At 40.4% G+C, this 21,260-nt stretch overlaps 1 protein-coding gene across 2 annotated transcripts; it reads right to left on the reverse strand.

Annotated features, from left to right (window-relative positions):
* Nucleotides 1–792: 792 nt before the first annotated feature.
* On the reverse strand, nucleotides 793–21,002 carry LOC105910018 (protein lin-28 homolog A). 2 transcript variants are annotated; one of them, XM_031577010.2, is made up of 4 exons: nucleotides 20,783–21,002; nucleotides 16,185–16,375; nucleotides 9,118–9,305; nucleotides 793–1,149 (listed from the first exon to the last, which is right to left on the reverse strand). In XM_031577010.2, exons 1-4 carry the CDS (start codon nucleotides 20,814–20,816, stop codon nucleotides 816–818), a joined length of 747 nt encoding a protein of 248 aa, XP_031432870.1. In that variant the 5' UTR covers nucleotides 20,817–21,002; the 3' UTR covers nucleotides 793–815. The 2 variants fall into 2 exon arrangements, with proteins under 2 accessions (XP_031432870.1, XP_012694151.2); XM_012838697.3 differs by lacking the exon at nucleotides 20,783–21,002 and adding an exon at nucleotides 16,858–17,492.
* Nucleotides 21,003–21,260: the final 258 nt, after the last annotated feature.

Here is a 21,260-nt window from a genome sequence, read left to right on the forward strand (position 1 = left end):
CCGTGTGTCTGAGCCGTGTCAGGGCCTGTGTGATGGTTGAGCAATGCATTCTGGGGAGGACTTGGCCTGACTCATGAGGTATTGGTTTCAGATGTCTGATGACTGGACTAGACCTCGTGGTGCATTCTGTGCTCTGTAAGGATGAATGTGCGGTGAGATTTCTCCTTTGGTTTCTGGCTAGTCTCTCTACTGATTGTCTCCAAGGGATCGAGTGCTTCGGGTAAACGTCGGTGGTGATGGTTTTATGGTGTTCTTTTTTCATTTACCACTTTGATTCTGCCCGAGCGGGTTCGGTAAACTGGTCAAAATAGCAAGGAAATGACTTTGAGAAATCTGAGTAACTGTGACAGACAGCTCAAGCTCAGGCAAAAATGCGCTCAATAAACAACGTACACATTTCCATTTGGATCCTGTTTGTTTGTTGCTTATCAGTCGTGAGAAACCACTTCACCTTGAGGTCTCCAGTAACATTCACATAGTCTGATATGCTTGTGGCGTCAGTGAAACAACAGTAGTGGTGTGTTTTATTGCTATTGTCCGATCTTCATGTCAAACTGCCAGAAAACTGGGAGGTATGTTTGGATGCTACGCTGTGGTAGGCTAGGAGCTACGGGCAAAGGGCAGAACAGATACCCTCTGTGTATGTGACTGTGTGTGCATGAGTGTGTAGGTTTGCATGTGTGTGTGTATTATGTATGTGTGCGTGTGTGTGTGTGTGTGTGTGTGTGTGTGTATATATGTGTGTGTGTATGTGTGTGTGTGTGTGTGTGTGTGTGTGTGAACAACGTGGGGGTTAGCCAGGGCTCACACTCTTCTCAGCACCTCTTCTTCCGGGCCGCAGCTCTGGGCGGGCCCTCTTCAGGTGAGCTGGAGGACTTGCTGTTAGGGGATGCCTCCTGCGAGGAGACGTGGGCGCTGGGCAGGAGGCCGGAGGTAGAGGCATGGGGGTCAGTGCTGGGTCTTCCCTGAGTGTTTGAGGCAGTGGCAGCAGCAGCAGCAGCAGCAGAGGTGGCAGAAGCAGGCATGGATGCCCGTTGAGGGCACTGGGCCACCATGTGCGTCATGCTCTGGCAGTAGTGGCACTTCTTGGGCTGGGGCGGGAGAGAGCACTCTTTGGCATGGTGGTCCAAACCTCCACAGTTATAGCATCTGAGAATGACAACACACAACATGTCTTAGACTGATGATATTTATCTTTCATACGTCATGGTATAATATGTGGGATGTATTTCTGTCTGCTAGAAGTGTCAGTGATCTTTCTGTCTTTCTGCAAAGTTGTACTTCTCTGACCCGCGACTTTAGACACATAGATAGCATCGGTACAAATTGATGAACAAAATATAACAATATTCATAATACATCATGTAAATTACACAGTAAAAGTGTGTATACGTTCATGTAGGACTAGGACTACAAATGAACGTTGAAAAGCACAACCTAAGAGGCAAGCTCAGTTTAGACCTACTTCAAAACACACAAAAGGTACAACGCATACAGAAACCGCTAAATCTTTCAGAATTGTATTTAACTGGAGACAACCAATTAAAATAACCTGCCCTGTTCATCACAGTTATAAGATAAAACTAGAGGTGACAAAAAAAGGCCTAAAGTCTCCTTCAGTGGACTGAAGACAGATTGACTGATTTCAAACAAAACAATGAAAATAATTAAATGAATGCCTTGGTTTAGTAGATCAATGGTTAAGCCTAACAATATTAAACTGATTATTACCAAAGGCGCTGGACTTTTAAAACCATGAACAGAGTATATGAATCAAAAGTGTGTAAATTTGATTCACTAATTAAACACTGATGCACTGATGAGTATAATATAAAAACATTTCTTACTTACTCTATCACATAAAAACTATTTGGATACAGAGCTATTGTCTCTAAATTATTTAAGATAAAGTGTTGCATTCGATATTCTATATCGTTGTTTAAACTATATTTGTTTAAAAAAAAAAAAAAAATATACGGTATATAGTTTAGACCGTAGGGTCACTCAAAGGAGCTTTAAAAGGTGTTGTCCGAGGTATGTGCTAAATGTGATGTAAGCCCAAGATATGGGTTGAATGAAACTAAACAAAAAAAAAACATTGGTATAAAATTTATTTTAATTTTAATCCCTAGCGAATACAAATCTTTGAGTAACTTCTAATAGTGGACTTATTTGGGAATGTTTTTATTTTGACTTGCATAGTATTTCTGGTAGATATTCCTTCTAATAATGATCCACTTGCGCTCCAACCTGACTCATGCTCATACTCATCTCACGCATGCACTGTTAGAAATCTGTTTGAAATCGGCACTGTGATTTGTATAGTATATTGTGTATAACTGCTTTGTAGTGCATCACAAATACATTATAAGAAATTGTACATAAATTAAACAGTATCTTACTGTAGAACTGGTGTCCTGCATAGTACTTTGTATCCCACAAAAAAGGTTCAAGCCTCTGTAGGGCTTTAGGCAGTGTCCATTTTTAATGGCACTATATAAGCAAATGCAGGAAAGCAGGAAAGAGCAAAAATGACAATTAAGCATTGTAAGTTAATATATTAGGTCAGAAGGCAGAACTTTTTAATTTCTCTGCTTTGATCCATGACCCATGACCCATGTGTGACAATATTAACTGATGCAAAACACATATCTATATTTATGGTTATGGTGCAGTACAGGTGTTTTTGAATGCCACGTCTTTAAATGATGTTACGCATGCTTGGTTCGGATCATGGTAACATGAAGAGGAGGCGACACGGAGATTGCAAAATAATAAGTACATTTGTTAAAGAATAAATAAAGAATGTAAAGAAAGTCAGTGTCGTGGAAGATAAAACAAAAGATGTAACGCAAGTCAGTGTCTAGGGGTGTCAAGCAAAATGGAAAAGCCAAATGCTGCCGGAGAGAAAGAGAGTACAGCCAGAGGGGAGAGAGCAGGCCAGGCCTCTAATCACACCTGTCAATCAGGAAAAACCAACCACTCCTGAGAACCTATTCAGGGTAAGAGAGCAGTAGGGCGGGGCTAAGACAGATGCCTACCTAAATGTAAACACCATCAAGTGGCTTGATATAAAATGTTGAGGTTTTGCCTACTTCATAGGTGTCCCTATATGTTTTTTTCTTTTCAGAAAGCATACCAAGGAATGGCAGGAGAGGGCAGTGATGCATTTAGCCCTTCAGAGAAATTCCTGACCGCCTTGATGCCCTTACATGAGGCCTTTGTGTCTTAAAAAAAAAAAAATGCCCCAACAAAACTCTGCCCGCATCTACAACAACTCAAACCAGGACCAGACGGGAACATCCCACCACACAGACCATCCATCACTCCCCACGGCCCCAATACCTCCACAGTATCCTGACCTCCAGTAATGTCCGCCGCCTGGAAAGGCAAATTAAAGAGACTAGGAACGAAGAAGACTGGACAGAAGGAGACAAGGATTACGCCACCTCACTTGAGGCACAGGACAATGCGTCTGTCTCATCACATTGTCCAGTCCTTGAATGTGGCAAATTTGTCAAATGTAAGGCTGTAGAAAAAATGCCCAGAGCATTAAATACTGATTTGGTGAAATAGCGTGAGGAATAACACACGGGTCTAGAAGTGTCCTTGCCCTCAATCTGCATGAACACAGCCCATGATCTGGATGCAACCAAAACAGGTGTGATATTTAGCAACGGTTTTACACAAACGTTTATTGCCAATGAGGGGACCAAATAATCTTACCCTTAAACCTTTCAGTAGGGACCCAGTAGTGAATACAGAACCTCAGCTAGGCCTTTTTACTTCTCTGGTAGCACTTGCAAATAGCAAATGTCATGCTGAATTACATCTGGACACATGGATGAGTTCAAAATCAAACACGACTTTAGTCCATCTCGAGTCCAACTGGTTTCTCAGAGTCTGAAGCAGCGGTTGCAGCAGACAGTGGTCAGGGCCAACTTCCTCCACCTCCCCCCGAGGAGAAACAAAAGGCACACTTCCAGCTGCGGTCAGCGCAACAGACGTCATCATCTCATCCCCAGCGACCTCTGAGCTGGAAGATGGAGAATTATATGGTTTTAGCAAGTTCATGTGGCAGAGCTGAGGCTATCTTTTATGATCTGAATTCGCTGTTAGATGCTCCTACTCCGTGGTCTGTCAGACAATGGAATATGGGCCAGAAAGTTTTGCAGAGAACGCCAACACCTGGTCCCCAGGACTAAACATTCTCGACTCTGCCCAATGATCATACACCTTCTTCATATTCCTGAGCCTTAGACAAGTTCTTACTGGGCAATTTCCCATGATAGGAACAGTTTACAGTGAAAACCCTGAACATAAATCAAGGAGACTGACAGGAGGCTTTGGTTGATCCAAATCATCTTTTAAACTTAACAAAAGTGGAGGAGGTTGGCCCTGACCACTATGTGCTGCAACTGCTGCTTCAGACTCTGAGAAGCCAGTTGGACTCGAGGTTTTCTTTTAGGTTTTAGGCACACCAAAATGTCCAGCAACATCAATCATCCATGCTCTGTCTGAAACACCATATCTCTATACATCTTAAGTATAACAACCTGCAACAAAGGCTCACCCAGCTTGTTACTATATGGTACCCACTTTCAAACTTAAAACCCGTCCAGAATAAAATATCCAACCTCTGCGCTTTGCGTTTTTTCCCCTCGCAAAGCCCCAGCAATTAACTCTGCCAATCCCTCCTTTTGGGCCTGAATTACCTCGCTACCGATTAATGTTAGTGGTGATTGCGGAACCGCATAGCTATGTTCTAAAACCCCAGATGAACTATTCACTGTTTATGCATGACTCTTACAAACTGATCGAGTAACACTCTTCACCTCGATCAGTGCCAGCCCTGTGGGAAGATAGGGCAACTGGAGCAGCACACACTAGCAACCTAGCGGAGCTACACCTGGATTTATTCCTATTTCTCCGCACAGGGCAGGTCTTTCAGTGAGCACTTTCTAAACAATAGTGATACTAGTTTTCAGAGTCTGCTTTATTGCGAAGAGAAAGATGTTGCCTGGATACAAGAGGACCACCCATACCCCCACTACTCTTCGAGTAATTGTGCTTTGGATGATCTTCTACTTTACTCTAGTGAGTTAACACAAACTCGTCGGCCAGCACCACAGCTTATAGGTCGCTCCGGCGGGTTCTAACCCACCCTACAACCCGCCGATTATGTAAGACACACCTGCACCCTGATAACACTGGCATACACAAAGGGGTCAGTGAACAATTCTGCTGCCAGACAATCTGGAACTCCCTCCACTCCTTGTGAGTCATCATAGAACACTAAGAGATACCGTAACTGGGAAACCCCTGATCATTTAGGTAGTTAAGATGTAGTAAATGAGTTTCAAAGCTATTGTTCATCCACAGCTCCAGTTTTGCTTGTTTCGGTTCACACAACTGAAAGTTCTATAGATAGTTGACTCAGTGTCTCTGAAGCACCTACTGCCAAATAAAGACATTTAAAACAGTCTACATTTTGGTGACATTCTCATAGTGTCACACTGACCACAAACTGATATCCAACACACTTTGTAGTCAACAAGTAATTCATAGAGCATGGTTGTATGGTTGCTCACATTTCACATTCATTGAATCGAATAAAATAATATTGTGAAAAGCCTTAGTCGAAATGCATCAGTCTTTTAAAATAAATAAGCATGTTAAAATAACTTCTTGGTGTGTGCGATTTATACATCAATTTGATGGCATTTATATGGTGAATATAATATTACAATATTGTGAAAAACTCTTGATAATAAGATTGGCTACTGTTTTTTCAGGGTGAGTGTGGCCATGTGCTCCACTTTGCGCTGCGTTTTGGTCAGCTGTTATTGAGGGACACAAACTTTTCCGCGTGATTGAGCGGGAGGCTTGCAGGGGGTCCCTCGCAGTGGCATCTTCAATTAGAGCATGTGAGGGTAGGGGGAAGGGGACTGGAATTTGGGCTTCATCCACGGTTGCCCGCCTTAACGCCTAGCGCTGTTCTTCTCCTATAGCCTCATCAGAGTACCACCCCCACCTCTCAATACACAACCAAATGATACACACTGGACTGTAATACAGGCTTACCCAGGATTGTTTTGTCACTTATTAGACTAATACTGACTATGGAACATCTACAGCAAACACTGGTTTATATGCTTCTGGAAAGCTAATAAAGACATCGTACACAGTATGTCACTAACACTAACACTAAATCTTCAACTATAGTGAAACGTGCATTATAGCATGATAAAGTTCACAATGTTCTTGATCTAACCTATTTAAAACATATACACAACTACAGAATTTCAGTTCAACCACATAGTAACAACTCATCCGAGTCGTCACACAAATACGCTAGGGTTTAGTACACACGCATTCGGGGAAATATTATAAGGTGGAAGAGTAGTATTTGGAGTAAAGTCTTTAAGAGTCTCCTCACCTCTAATGGTGGAATAACAAAACAAAAAACAAAAACAAGAAGAATCCGGTTGCCCTCAAAGTCTCAAACAATCGTCCCACAACAGAGCAGCACTCCAAAGAGCAAGGCAAAAGAGTCCCAGCAATAACGTCCTGCGAAGAAAGAAAGAAAAACGTCCAATCTCACCACGCAAAAACAAATCCAAATCGAGTCCGTGGAACTCCGGTAATATTTTCCACACGGGCATATGAGAGAAAAATGATTAAATGATGCAACATATCTCCATTGTCCGGCTTGTTCTGGAAATCTAGAGGCTATCAGTAGGTTTGCGATCTCGACATCCCTCTACCTCCATTTATTTCCCCCTTTGCATCCCATTCATAAAATAATCATGTGATTCAAAGGGCTACAGCCATAGGACGAGGACAGAGAAGGTGGGTGTGTGTGATGGTCAAAGATAAATGACAGTGAAGAACCTTATCGTCTGTCTAGGCTAATTCTTTCCCCGATCTTTAACTTATGCCTGTGACCTTCATTTCCTAGGTAAAGGAGATTATTCAGTGCCTCGCTAGGTTTTCAATGCGTTACAAATTACATAGATAAGAACTACTTTCATAATGTACTATAACGCTACACGTGATGTAGTTTATAATTTTAATTTTTTTTAAATTAAGCATCTTAATGTGGTTGGTGTTGGCTCTGTAAAGCGCCTTGAGACAATTTGTATTGTTTTGGCACTACAAATAAAATTGAATTGAACAGGCTCCTACATGTTGCTATGGTGTTTGTGGAGAAGGTAAGGGCTTATCATGCCTGTTTTAATGATATGATTGTGGCTCAGGATTTCTTTTGCCAGTTTTTTTCTTTTTCATAACGAACAGGATAACATTAATGCCCTGGCAGTGGCAATGAGCTTTAATTTTGTATTTGCTTTGATAACATTGTTTAAGTTGAGATTTAAACTGAATATTTTATTTAACTGCTACTGTATTAAAATGCTGATGTTAAAAGTGTTTGCACAACAAATGTTATGGCACTTTCGTTCATATGGCAGAACATTTAAAATAAAAGTGCGCTCTACACTACTTTTGAATTAATTATTGGATTTTGCGTATACAAATGCGATTAATCGTGATTAATCAGGGAAATCATGCGATTCATCGCGATTAAAACTTTTAATCATTGCCCAGCCCTACATGCAAGGCATCTCTTCAGGTCCGTTTCATTTGTACAGCAATCCAACATTGTGACACAAAGAAAGCGTGAAGGCAAGCAATTAATCACAGCTGAGTTAACTATGGCAAGACAAACAAATAGTACACCTTCACCATGAGCTCACCCACCCACCCGATTAATCAGGGAAATCATGCGATTCATCGCAATTTAAACTTTTAATCATTGCCCAGCCCTACATGCAAGGCATCTCTTCAGGTCCGTTTCATTTGGACAGCAATCCAACATTGTGACGCAAAGAAAGCGTGAAGGCAAGCAATTAATCACAGCTGAGTTAACTATGGCAAGACAAACAAATAGTACCCCTTCACCATGAGCTCACCCAAAAGGAGTGTATAGACGGGCTCTCGGTCACCATCATGAGTAACACTGGCTGTGCCGCAGGCCACAAGCAGAGAAGCAGACATGATCGGAGAAAGGCAGCTTCCTATAGTGTACGGCTACAAGAAACCGAAACAGGGCTAGACATCCAAACACATCTCTGATTGAAAACCCACCTCTCACAGGCTGACACTAATCTTGCTAAACTATAATTGAGAGCAATTCCAAAAGCTGTAATTAACCATAATAGTCTGGGACCAGAAAAGGAAAGACAATTTAATGGGTACGTTTGGCTACACAGAAACACCTTGCAGTGCAATAGCTGGTTGGGGAGGGCTGCAATTGCACAGGCGTCCATACTAACATATAGATACATTATCTCTCCATTTCTACCATTAACCCACCCCAGACAAATGCTGTGGGGAAAGGTGCCAAAATAAACGGCAACAGCTGAGACCTGTCCACCAGCGCCCAGAAATAGCAGCAATTTAGCAAGGGGGGGGGTCGGGTTGAGAGAGCTTGCTTGAACAATGTTGCAAGAAAACCATGGCAACCAGTGTTGACCCTTTATGTGTGGAACAGCCTGAGCGGTGTAGCCATGTTCACATACTCTCGGCAATGCTATTTTCTGTACACACACACACATTTGCACACACATACACATACACACACACAAAAACACATACACCTATACAGACGTGGCTACCTTTCCAGCAAAAAGCGATGTAAAACAAGCATTCTGGCATTGAACAGGAACAGCTGCAGAAATGCAATAGCAAGTGGTGTAGCCATCTTCACATATTCTCTGCAATGCTACTGTTAGCATACACGCAGATGCGCCCATACAGACAAAATCTGTAAGATAAACACATAAACAACATCTATACACACATGTGGTAGCGTTTCTAGCCAGAAAGAGCGAAGCATCGTAACACAAGTAGAGATGAACAAGCGCGCCATCACTAAGAGAAACACATTGAGAAACACAGCGTGTGAGGATCTCAACCTGCCATAACAACAGCAACATCTGTGTGCTGCAACATTTCCCAATCTCATTTCTCGTTCTGTTCTGTTTGTCCCTTCGGTCCTAGTTCCAGAAAATAAAGGTAACACGTGACGTAGGGGCCTGGCCCATCTTTGCTCACCGATCTCCCTTTGGCTTTCGCTTGTGCAGCATGCTCTTCCCTTTGGGTCTCCTCTCGCTGCCCACACAGGCGGCTCCCTCTGGCCCTGTGACCCGACCGGACTCCAGGCCCTTGGAGGACTTCTTGAAGGTGAACTCTACGGCCTCGCCCTCCTTCAGGCTGCGGAAGCCCTCCATGTGCAGCTTGCTCTGAGAAAGCATAGGTGACAGAGAGATAGCAATACATACGCACAGAAAAAGAGAGAGATGGACAGGTAGACAAGATAGGTAGAAAGATAGATAGACAAAGAGTAAAAGAGGAGGGAGCCAAGCAATGAGGAAATTACAAATTAGATTAACATTCTTTTCTGGTAATTTCTACAATGAGGAAATATCTTGAATCAAGGAGGATGAATATAGTACAAACATTCAAAAGACATGAGGGGATTCAGGCCCTGCGTCACCGTAAAGCGCCTTGAGACAATTTCATTGTTTTGACGCTATACAAATACAATTGAATTGAAGTGAATGAGTACACACAAACTCATTACCACAATAAAGGATGAAGATAAAACATATATTTGGATCTGTCATTTCTATAAGGCTATATGTACGCTGTATGAGACATACCGTTCCTGACATGTACCAGTGCCATTTCATATATTTACTTTTCAGCAAAAAGTCTGGCTCTCACTCTCTAAATGCCAACCTGCTTGTTGATCTGACAGGGAGAACAGAGCGTTAGCCCCTCAAACCTGACCGAAAGCCTCCACAGGGCCAGCTAGAAGACAGGACAAGTAAGGAAGGAGAAGAGAGAAGCTGCTCTGGCAGGTTTATAAATATAATTGATATTCTAGACTGTAGAGAGATTGATGCAAATGTCACAAATCGCTTAGATACTTCTACTGATAAAACATCTCTCTCTCTCTCTCTCTCTCTCTCTGTCTATCAAACAAGGAATGCTTCTGTATAATACAAGTACAGCTACTGAGAACTTCAAAAACTATTTATGGTCTCCTCATAAATAAGTCTAGACCTTTCCACCAAAAGGAAACATACCTTTCCACAAAAAGAAACAAGTTGATATTATAATTGCTAAATAATTACAGTAAAATTATAACACAGATCTGAATTGTATCTCAGATTTTTCTATGTTCTTTAAAGTGTAGTTGCTGTAAGTATTACTGGATTTCTCAATGGAACTTATTTAAATCAGATTTGTTGTTTAAATTAAAGTATGCACAAGTATTTTCTTTAAGCATGTGTGTATTACTGATACATCAAATTCAAAGTAAAAGCAATAATGAACCTCCCATTTTAATTAAGCTCATGCATTTATTAACATTAACATGTAGTTAGAATTCGATAATTGGATCCTAAATTTGAACAGAAAGCATTAAAAAACAGTGCATATCTAAGCACATAATCGTTGCATCTTATTGGGAGCATTGGAAATAAATAGAAAAATATTCTAAATTCTCTGTTGGCCATATAAAAACATTGAAATCAATACCAGACCAGAAAAAGCTCCACTTTATAATGTTAAAGTAATTAAATGACATAGTTTTCAGCTTTTTAATGTAAAGGTAATTAAATTACATACTTTTTTTCTTCACTCACACCCCCATCTTTAAAAAACAATTCCTCTTAGTTGAGCTCCAGCTCCATATGTGTTGAGTCTATGCAGAGCCCACACACTGCAGTCTGCCTGTTTCCTGGAGCTACACTGAGACAGGGCCACATGCACACATCTTCTCTGGCCACAAAAGAAGCTGTGTGTGTTTGATTTGCAGGGAGTGGTGGCCAGGGCTGGTCATCATGCTATGGATGATGGGATTAAATTAGCAAGAGGAATATGAAGGGCTCAGCTGCAGACTCACAGGAAGATGAGAGAGTAACAACACCAGCCGCTCTGCTGAGAGAGACGCTTGTGTTTAAGCATCTGGTTAACCCAATATATACTACATCAAGGAATATCACAATAACTACAGTATAGGCTACCTGATTGTCTAATACATAAGAAAACCATCACATTGAGAAATGTGTTACAGTAAGAATAAATAAATAATAATAAATATATATATTTGTATTATTATTTACTTATTTATTTTGAATGTATTAATCAAGTGAAGGTTTACTATTGATGGTAGCATTTCAATCCTAATACGGTACATAGCTAAGCTTACAAAAAATCATTATGAGTGAGACTGTTTTTATGCTTAATATTACACCTAAATAAACCACTCTGAAATTCCAATTTTTACGAAATAAAAAACAAGATCCCAAATGTACCACATCACTGCGACAAAGCATTGTTTTTTGAGAACTTTCTTTTTTTAAATCCTATTTCCTTGCGCTTAGTCTTTCTAAGGAAGATGATCCAGAGCAGTTGCTCAGCGCCCTTCTGGAGAGCTGAGAGCCCCCTGTGATAGCCTCACTGCTAGCCTCACTGCTAGCCTCAGTCCTGCCCTGCCTCTGTGGAGCTGCACTGCTGAGCCTCCAGCTCTGGGCTAGTGGCCTTGTGACAAGCGGCCATTTTGGCTGTTTTGGGTTGGGGGATAGTGTGGGGAGGGAGATAAGGCTTTCAGTGGAGGAGAGGGCAAGCCTAGAGTCTTTGTTGAGATAGTAGGAAACTACTGATCTTTGATGCAAACAACTATTGCAATATTTTGGTATGTTTTGATGCAATGTATAATTCCTTTTGACAGGGACAAGATTTGTTACTCGTTCCAGAGAAAAAGACACGGAAAGACTCTAAAAATGTTTTTAACATCTGACAAACTCTATATTTATTATGAATATTTTCACTACTGTAGCATTTCATTTTCAATTTTCTAAATAATGCACTGAACATGAAGAATTAATTCAAAACCTTTGTGTTTTTGTCATAGAACAAGCGTACACAGTGCATAACCAAATGCCTGATAAATAAATAGGCTGTTAATAAGGGATAATGTAAAGCCTTTGGCCAGATTTATTTAGATTTAACAGTTTAACAATTTATACGAAGTTCAACATTATATACTAAATATTATTAAAAAACATGTATCATGTACATTCCTTTTTATTTCTGTCTTTTCCCCCTGCTTTTATAGGTCATGTAATTTCTTTATAAATGTATTTTTGTCACAGTATGCAAACACACACAAAAAGAAATCAGCATACTTCACAGATCTCATCACAGCTCATCCCCTTTTAGTAAGAGAGACTTCTATTTTTGTACATCTCCTGCAGCAAACATTACTGCATTTTGGAAAATTGTTACAAATCTGTTAAATCGCTAAAAGGAATGCTGCTCTGTTTGTTTCACAGAGATGTCTCTAAAGAAACCTGACTTGGATGTCTTTTATTAAAAATAACACTCTAGACAGTGTTTCCCAAAGCCTTCTTAACGCCTTCGTAAGTTATACCTTGAGCTGTACCTTAATGTTTTGGGGTGTTTCCCAGAGTGTCCTTAGCTAAATATACTTTCTATAGGAGATACTTTTGACCGGTTGCTCTCTAGACCAATCCACTTAGCTATACCCCAACACAGTTTTCAGATAAAAACAAACATTTTAGAGCCTAAAAATGTTGTGTTAGAGTCTGGACACGTGCATTAACTGCGATGTAAGACCAAGATATGTGTTACATTACATGTTGTGCTTCACTGCATTAAAAGAAGAAAGAAAACGTAATTTATTAGGTTTAAATGAATTAGTCGAACATTTTTTATCCGTTGAAAATACAAATCTATGAATAACATCTAGCATACAGCTGTCCTTATTTGGAAACTTTTTTTCATTTTTGTCGAAGTTCGATCTAATAATGATCACCTGCGCTCCAATCTGACTCATGCCCATCATACTCATCTCATGCATGCTCAAACCTACGTAAATGACAAAAATAGATTCAGCTTAAGGTATATGTAGGAGGGTTTCTCTAAGGGGAACTCTGAAGAGATGGTTTGGGAAACAAACATAGAAAAGTAAACAGCTTCAGTAAGGTATACCGTTTAAGTCTCCGTAAAACACTGCAAGACACCGTTATCAGAAAACCCAGCCTTGGTAACTTGCAAGTTAAGACATATGTGACTTTAAATAAAAAAAAAGATATATATAATGACAACGCTAGCAGCAGAAACAACAAAAGAACAGCATATACAAAAAGGACAAAAGAAAATGGATGAAAACCCGTGAAGTAAACAGAGGATTAATCAAAGCGCTTTAAAGGACTAAATGAAATCCCAGAATTCTCATCTAGAATTGCCATATTCACTGGATCTTTCGCCCCACACAACCCAAAAGGCTCCACCATTGGTCCGTCAGTCATATGCATCTCTGCAGCTTACTATAGAAACCATTCCAAGCATCTATGGATGACTCACAGGAGGAAGTCACGTGAGCACAAGGTATTTTCCCCTCTCTCTCCTCCTCTTTTTGAAGGGAAGGGAGAAAAAAAGCCCACAAGCAAGAGAAACAAAGCGTGGTATTAGCTGGGAAGGGTGGGGCCTACATGCCAAACGGTGAAATGGCCTGATGGTTAATCTTACTAGAGGCCCACTTTAACGTCGCCATGCAGCAACAAAAGCCCTAACCTTCTCTTGGCACCACATGGGGGAAAAAATACACCAGACACACAAGATTGACGCAAAACAACTGGGTCACTCATGCACCGGTTGCAAGCTTTACTGACAATATCAGTGAAAATCTAACTATGTGCATTTCGAGCGAAGCCTACAGGCATGATCAACTGCCTCCTGTGAGAGACCAGAGCCTCTCTGCTTTTGTCTTTTGAGTATCACCTAGAGAATAGCCCTGGGTAGCCCCTTCCCCCACTCCCTCTGTCTACGCCGGAGCCGTACACACGAGATCACAACACGGCCACCCACCAAAAACACTTCCTCTCTGATCAGTGAGTGCATTTCTTGCCAGACGCATCAGAAGCAGAGTCTCATGTGTGTGTGTGTGTGTGTGTGTGTGTGTGTGTGTGTGTGTGTGTGTCTGTGTGTGTGTGTGTGTGTGGATGCTGGCTGCATCCTCAACATGGCCACAAGCACCGACTTAGATGGAGGCAGGATGTCAGAAATGCACTGTGAGCTACTGGGCTTGGATTCAACAGAGCGTGTCAAGGAGGGAAAATAAGAACTGGGTCTCACATGTAGATACTACTACCAGCCCACCCTCCTCTCCACCTCCAATTCACACACACACACACACTCAGTCACACACACACACACACACTCAGTCACACACACACAGAACAAGGTCTCCAAATAAGGAAGTGACGTGTCCGGATGTTTGATCAGAGGGGTCAACACCCCTTCGACCCAGAGAATTTTTGCCCCTTTCACAGATATTGAAAAAAACCTGTGTAACACAAGGGGTCACCCGAGGGGAGGAAAGACAACAGAGAAAAGAGGAGGGGAGGAGCAGAAGGGGAGAGAGAAGACTGAAAGGAAAGTGTGTAACACACATACACACACCAACATGCACACCTGTACCCAAGAAACTTAAGCTGAGTCATTATCTTATTTGGTTAAAGGTAAATGGTTGTGGTTGTGAAGGTAAACATTTGTGTCTAGAATCAGTTGATCAAAAAATCGAAACATTTTCCTCACAAAATGTATCAAAAAATATCAATGTGAATAAATCAATATACAATATATGTATCAGTATTGGTTCTCTTCTTAAAATACCCAGTAACCCCATTTGTCCATGTAGTAACCTATCCACATAGTGTATTATGTCACATTTTCTACGGGTGAAAGATATTTTCACAAACAGCCAGGAACACAAAATGGAATCATTAAGCTTCAATCTATTGAAACTAAAAGATGTGTTGTAGCATGGTTGCTTGTCTTTTAACTATTTTAATTGATGTTTAGCATAAGGCTAAGGAGTTATATTAAACATTTACACCCACACATGTTACACTCATATTACTGGAACAACACTATCCAAATTATATCTATCCCAATAAAAGACATTACAGCTCAATCAGACAGTACAAATTCTAGCAGTTATTTGCATAAGCTAATGAATGAAATTAAACAATGCTGATAATTGTGTCTAAAATGGAACAATTACCTGTTTGTAATAACCTGTCTATTATAGTGCGAACACAGTGTGTCATAATGGAAAGAAAGCTAAATCTGACACAATTGCTGCTCTTTGGATATGGCATGTATTAGCTGCATGGCGACATTCTTCATTGTTAGATTCTGGTGTACTGGCCTGTAGTTTGCACAGGCCTTTAGTGCTGGTGTTCGTCAGGACAACAACGTATAAACTACATTAGGCCTATGTTTCCGTGAAAGTATCGCTGTTAAACAGAAACACGGATAAATGGCTCAGGACTCGGTGTGACTGTAAGAGGATAAAAACAGGACAAATGAGCAACAAGTCCCAAAAAACGGTCTGCGACAATGACCTACTTTGTGTACTTACACATGTATAACTCTGCAGACCCTCTGTGCTACGATTCGCCACCTTACTATGTCCCTCGCCGTTTCAGGAGGTTAAACTCCTATCACCACAAAACGTCATGTCAGCCTACATATTTTTGAGCTATTTAAACACACAATGGCTCACTTTTGGATCCTTGTGATTATGACACCAAGGTATGGTATTTCTTCGTAAAACGCAACTACACGCTTAAAGTATATGCAACACTAACCACGACGACACACCTGAAACTTGATGACAACCATCTCTATATTCACTTAACCATTCTCTTAATATACGGCATTCAATACATTGGGCTGAAATATTTAGAAGATAAGATACTGAGAAACGACACAAAGCAACAACACTAAGCAAGAAGTGTCGTGCTTTGAGCTGATACAATTCACGAGTCAGTCAAATGCATGCAATCTCGCTCACAGTGCAACAAACAGCTTGTGTGTAAAGATGTAGGCTATTGATAAGATACATACGCATTTATTAGCAAATAATAACTTACTCTTGCTACAAATGTTGCTACAACTGCCCTGAGCTCTTGTGCAACATTATAGCCAAAGCTTCGTATCCAATTCACTGCCATCACAGCGGATGTCCTCGTTTGATTAAACTGGTATAATTGCGCTTATGTTGATGCAGAACAACTTACTTGGTGTACAAATACGTCCACGGGAGGATCAACTGGATATCCTCCGCGACTGGTCATCGATATAAATCCGAACCCCATCCGCACATTGAACCACTTGCAGTGGCCTGCTCCTTGCATACAATGGACTTGTGTGCTGTCTTCCGGCTCGGACAGCGTCCCGGGTTCTTCTCCTCCGCCTTTGCCCTCAACACCTACGAACAATTAGGAAAGGAAATGTTTATTAGACGTTTCAAGAAGCTTAGTATATATTGAAGTGGCTAGCCAAGTGGTATCCACCATTAGCTCTGTGGCTATAGGCTACAACATTCACAGCATGAGATGCCACACTGTTCAGGACTTGTTTGTTGCCATTATTACACGAAAAGCTTTAATGTATATTGGCTGTACATTTAGCCTAATTTAAGTACATTTGAAATATACAGTCGGTAAGTTATCCCATGTGCACAACACTACGACGCATTTATCACAGCGACTCACGCTAAATGCATGCCGCAGGCTTGTTTTGCTCCGAAAAGCTGATTCCCCTGTTAAACTAAAAGACAGGTGTGTTTAACATTTAGCACATGGAGCCTGGTACAAGTAACACAACCACGTTTTTTATCTGCGTTAAAGTAATTGCAGTGAGTGCACAACATTTCAAACAGAGGCGATTAGTTTCTCTTGCCAAACAGACCTCCTCCCCTTTCAAAAACCAGGTTCGGAGGGAAGCCCACAGAGACGGTCTGAACAGATACGTAGAATATTGGATAACCTTCGGCCATGTTTCTCCGCCGAACCCCCGTGCCAAACTTCGGAGATGGAAACTTTGTCTTGAAAATCGTCTGCTCCTCTGCATTAATCCAACATTCCTATTTCGAGCAACCATAATTTAGCTTGCATGGTCTGGCGTTTCTTCCTCCTCTGATCTCTCTCTCTCCCACCTCCTTCTCTTCTGCTAGCTCTATAGCTGCAGTTCACACGTGACATTGTCAATTACATGCTTTCTCGCGACTAATTTCTCTTCGAATCGTGGCCGAAAGAGGGAGGGGACAGTCAAGAAAGTGGGAACAGAGTTAGCCAATCGTCGTTGAACAAACCCGCCTCCAACTCTATTCAGAAATTCTACAAAGTTCATTATAGTCAAGATAACTCAATGCAAACAATACGCAACACTGACAAAGATTATGTTTAAACTATACATTAGGTTTATCCATTTTCAATAGCGTCTTACATCTGACATGACTGCTGAGATGTGTACAAAAATGTAATTCTGAAACAAGCCTAAATAAATAATAATAATTGTATGTCAACAGGCTGGAAATCAATAGCACAAATATTTTCAGCAGCAAAGCATATGTAACATGATTAAAACGTGGATTGGGTTATGTAAAAATATTAGACCTCTCTTTAGCAAGTAGTTTTAAGAATATATTTAAAACGTTGTCATTAGCCTCTCAATGACATAACACCATCATTACAAATATTTCCAAGATATAAGGTAGTCTTACTTTATATTCTGATATTCCAACTAAATATTCATTATCACCCCTAAACATTTTGAGGCACACTCTTAATTATAATGTTTTTTAAAGAACAACATATTGATCATTTAAGTTATCCACATTGGCGTTGGAGCCTGTTTGACTGAATAAAGGTGCTTGCTTTGACTATTTATAACAATATGTTAAACGACCACCCGTCGCATTTGTGTTGGACCTTCCATTTGATCCTCCAAGGGCGTGTGACAGGGAGGACCCCTGAGACAAGAATGAAACCGGCAAAAAGAAACTAAAAACACGCCAGCAACTGGAGCAGAAGCTCTAAGTCCTGACATTCCTTTGCCGTCTTCAACCGTAAATGTCCAATAGGTTATTTCAACAAAGCCAAAGAACAGGTCACGTCAGCAAATACAACCTCTAAGGTCAAAATTCGCAGCGGCATCTTACATGTTCAAAACGCTGAAACAATTTCAACATTTAAACCCTACTTTATTTAGACTCTCAAAAAGTATGAAGATGTGCAAAAGCCAATAAAATTTTCCTCAATAATGACAGAGGGAGTGCAATCAACACATCCAGATTTTTCTAAAGACCACTGAAAAAATAACATGTAACTATTTTAAGCTAACTCATTTTATCCAGTAGAATTTACTGACCTATTCACACAAACCCACTTTTCAGAGTTCCCTTGTGTGGCCCTGCCCCCACCCTCTTGCCATGATGTTTTTGAAAAAAATCTGGTTCAAGGGTCGCATAGTTTCACCATCATCCATACCGCTCATGCCACCAATTTATTTCACTTCATTTCCATAAAAGGTTCAATATGCACAGGCATCTAAAACACAGGAAAGCAGAAAAATGAGGTGATCTTGTAGACAACATGACAAGGAACCATGGTTGTTAAACAGACGGTAAAGTAACATAAGACAAATCTTCAATTTGAATTTAAAGTGTTTATTACTGTGTATAGCCAGCACTTGAAGCACAACCTACTTCAGGTAAAGCAAACGATGTATCATGGTGATAAAAAAACTGCGCGTCATATTGTTATTATTTTCATAGGGCCATTTAACAGTTCATCGTATCAGTGAAGAAACACTTACATTATTGATAAGATGAGTAAAATAAGTCCGCTGGTGTCGTCCGATTAATTAAAGAATGCGTGACTTGTAAAAAAAAAAAAAAGCACATTTCCTGAGCACGTAGGCGGAGCTAAGTGATGACTTGGGTTATCCAAGGCCACCTAAGAGTAGAACTTCTCTTTAGTTCATCGAGTTCAATGAAGAGAGGTAAAATTGACCTCTATTTTTCAGGGCATTTTTTGCTCTCAAGTTACCATAGAATTACACATATAGTAGCATTCCTTCTGGACAGCAATCCCTTAAGTAGGACTCCTGTTTGTGTTTAAAGTGGCTCAAGAATACCTCCCTAAGGGTGATGTAGTCTGCTAACACATAAGTTAAGTCATTTTTTTATCAAAAAGGTGACCAATGCACTTTATACTTTACGTGTATTATGTGATATAGGCTACATCATTAGTAATAACATGAAATACTACACTAAGACTAAACTTTCAAATCCTGATAGGAGGAACCTTTTGCTCTTCTTCAACAACGTATTTGTGAGTGGGGGCAGGGAGGGAAACTTAGAGCATTGTTCTGGCTTTCGTTAGCTGGCGACTGCTTATTCAAAGAGAACTTCTTTCTCCATGGCTATGCATGCTCTTGCAGTGGTTATTAGACCTCAACCTGTTTGATTTATTTCAAGACAAGTCTTAAAGGTAAATAACGGGCTATTTCCTATAACTTGTTCCACATAAATTATTAACTGAAATGCACAAGTTCTCTCTTCAAAGATTCTATATAATTTACAACTTCATTTGAGTGATTTAAAATAACTTTATGTCGCAGTTGTTTGTAGACAATACTTCTGCGTTTTTTTGCAATAGAGGGCATTCATTAAGGGTTGGGAAAAGTCTTGTCATATAAAATTCAAGTAATAAACATTTTATTGACTAAGTTTTGACTCAACTTTAAAATAGATCTGAGTTTGTAGATTTGCAAGGAGAAATGTTTTTATCTTGGCATTCAAAATTAGTATAAGGCTTTTGTTGGGATGGATAGCAGACGGAAATTGTTAGCAGAAAAAACACAAAACATCCAGTAAGCAGTTTAAAAGTGTGTAATGTGTATCAAGCCTGAACAACACAACAATGAGTAAAGGTAGCCAACGTACATACTAAAAAAACTTAACGGGAGAATTCACAAAACATTTGAGCAAACACTGATTTTTTTTCAAACACATTATAAAAAATACGTTTGTTTGCACTAAACTTATTCGTAGAATGGAATAAATAGGCTACTGTCTGGTGCTAAACGTAGGACAAACGGTTTTAGTTGTTTTGAGTGGTCGGTACAGACTTAAGATGTGGATACATTGTGAAATGTAATAGGATCATATTAAATGTTATTTAAAAAGATTAAAAGCTGGATGGCGCAAAAACTTCAACTCCGCCACATTCTAACAAGGACTATCCTGCAAGACAGCCATAGTTCTCAACAGAGATTCGCACTGCTCTACAATGTTTGGTTCTCAGCACCCTGTTGACATCACCAACTGCTATAGGCTACTTCTGACGTCAGAGAAATCGCTCTTGGGGCGCAGTGTAGTGTAACGTAGCCTATGAGAAGTGCACTTACCTTTCTATGGAAAAAACGAATGTTTGTGTCAATCGCTAGTACACAGCACATGCTGTTTTTATGGATCCGATTGTAATAGAATACTGCACACCGGCGACAAATGGACAAGCAACTGCTATGCTCATCGCCGTGCAAAAAAACTAAAATAGCTTCTTCTCAGTATTGCATTTAAATGGTTTCACACGAAATCCATAAGGCATCTCATCCATGTAAACAACTACAAGCACATATTTGAAATATCTGCCAAATCTTACTTCTCGTTATACAAAGGCAGTGTTACAAATGCCAAAACCTAATAGCACAACGAAAGCCAATTGTATCGGTAGAGATTACTACTGGCAAAACACAACATCCCTCACACAAACTCAGACTATGTGCAAAGCTAAAAAAAATACTACACGTCAATCCAGACAGCACTGACCTGGGACTGCCGAGGTGAGCTGCTGTGTTGTCATGCTCCCATCAGCAACCTGTAAAACAAGGGGTGGGCATGAGTAAACGAGGACATATAGAACATGGGCCCTACTTTTATAGCGCCAGGACCTATAACTCCAACCCCACGCCTCCCAACACCCCTCCCCCCGGCTTGATTCATATTTAATAACAACGCAACACGAGCTGACTATATGACCTCTTCACTTATATACGGATGGACATAAACAACATAGTTGTTTTCATTGGGATATATAATACGATATGATTATTCTGCAACGTGCAAATGCCGAATAGCCTTTTCTAACTTGCAGCCTAGAGAACAGCCTGGACAGGATAACACTTTCAAGCTAAGGCGAAGTTGCTGTAGTTGGAACTCACATAAAAATGTAAACGATGTAGTTATTTCTACATCTGTGTGTCTTTACAAGTGTTTGTAACCCCCCCCCCCCACACACACACAAACA

The sequence above is a fragment of the Clupea harengus genome, chromosome 11 (assembly GCF_900700415.2).
Source record: "Clupea harengus chromosome 11, Ch_v2.0.2, whole genome shotgun sequence".
Classification (NCBI taxonomy): Eukaryota; Metazoa; Chordata; class Actinopteri; order Clupeiformes; family Clupeidae; genus Clupea; species Clupea harengus.

Bases quoted from the DNA above. Each gene is read 5' to 3' on its own strand.
- LOC105910018 (XM_012838697.3), bottom strand. From the start codon at position 16,945: ATGGCCGAAGGTTATCCAATATTCTACGTATCTGTTCAGACCGTCTCT. The intron at 16,376-16,857 runs GTCTGTTTGGCA...AATTGTTCGTAG, and splicing joins GGTTTTTGAAAGGGGAGGAG to GTGTTGAGGGCAAAGGCGGA. The intron at 1,150-9,117 runs GTGAGCAAAGAT...TGTCATTCTCAG, and splicing joins CGAAAGCCAAAGGGAGATCG to ATGCTATAACTGTGGAGGTT.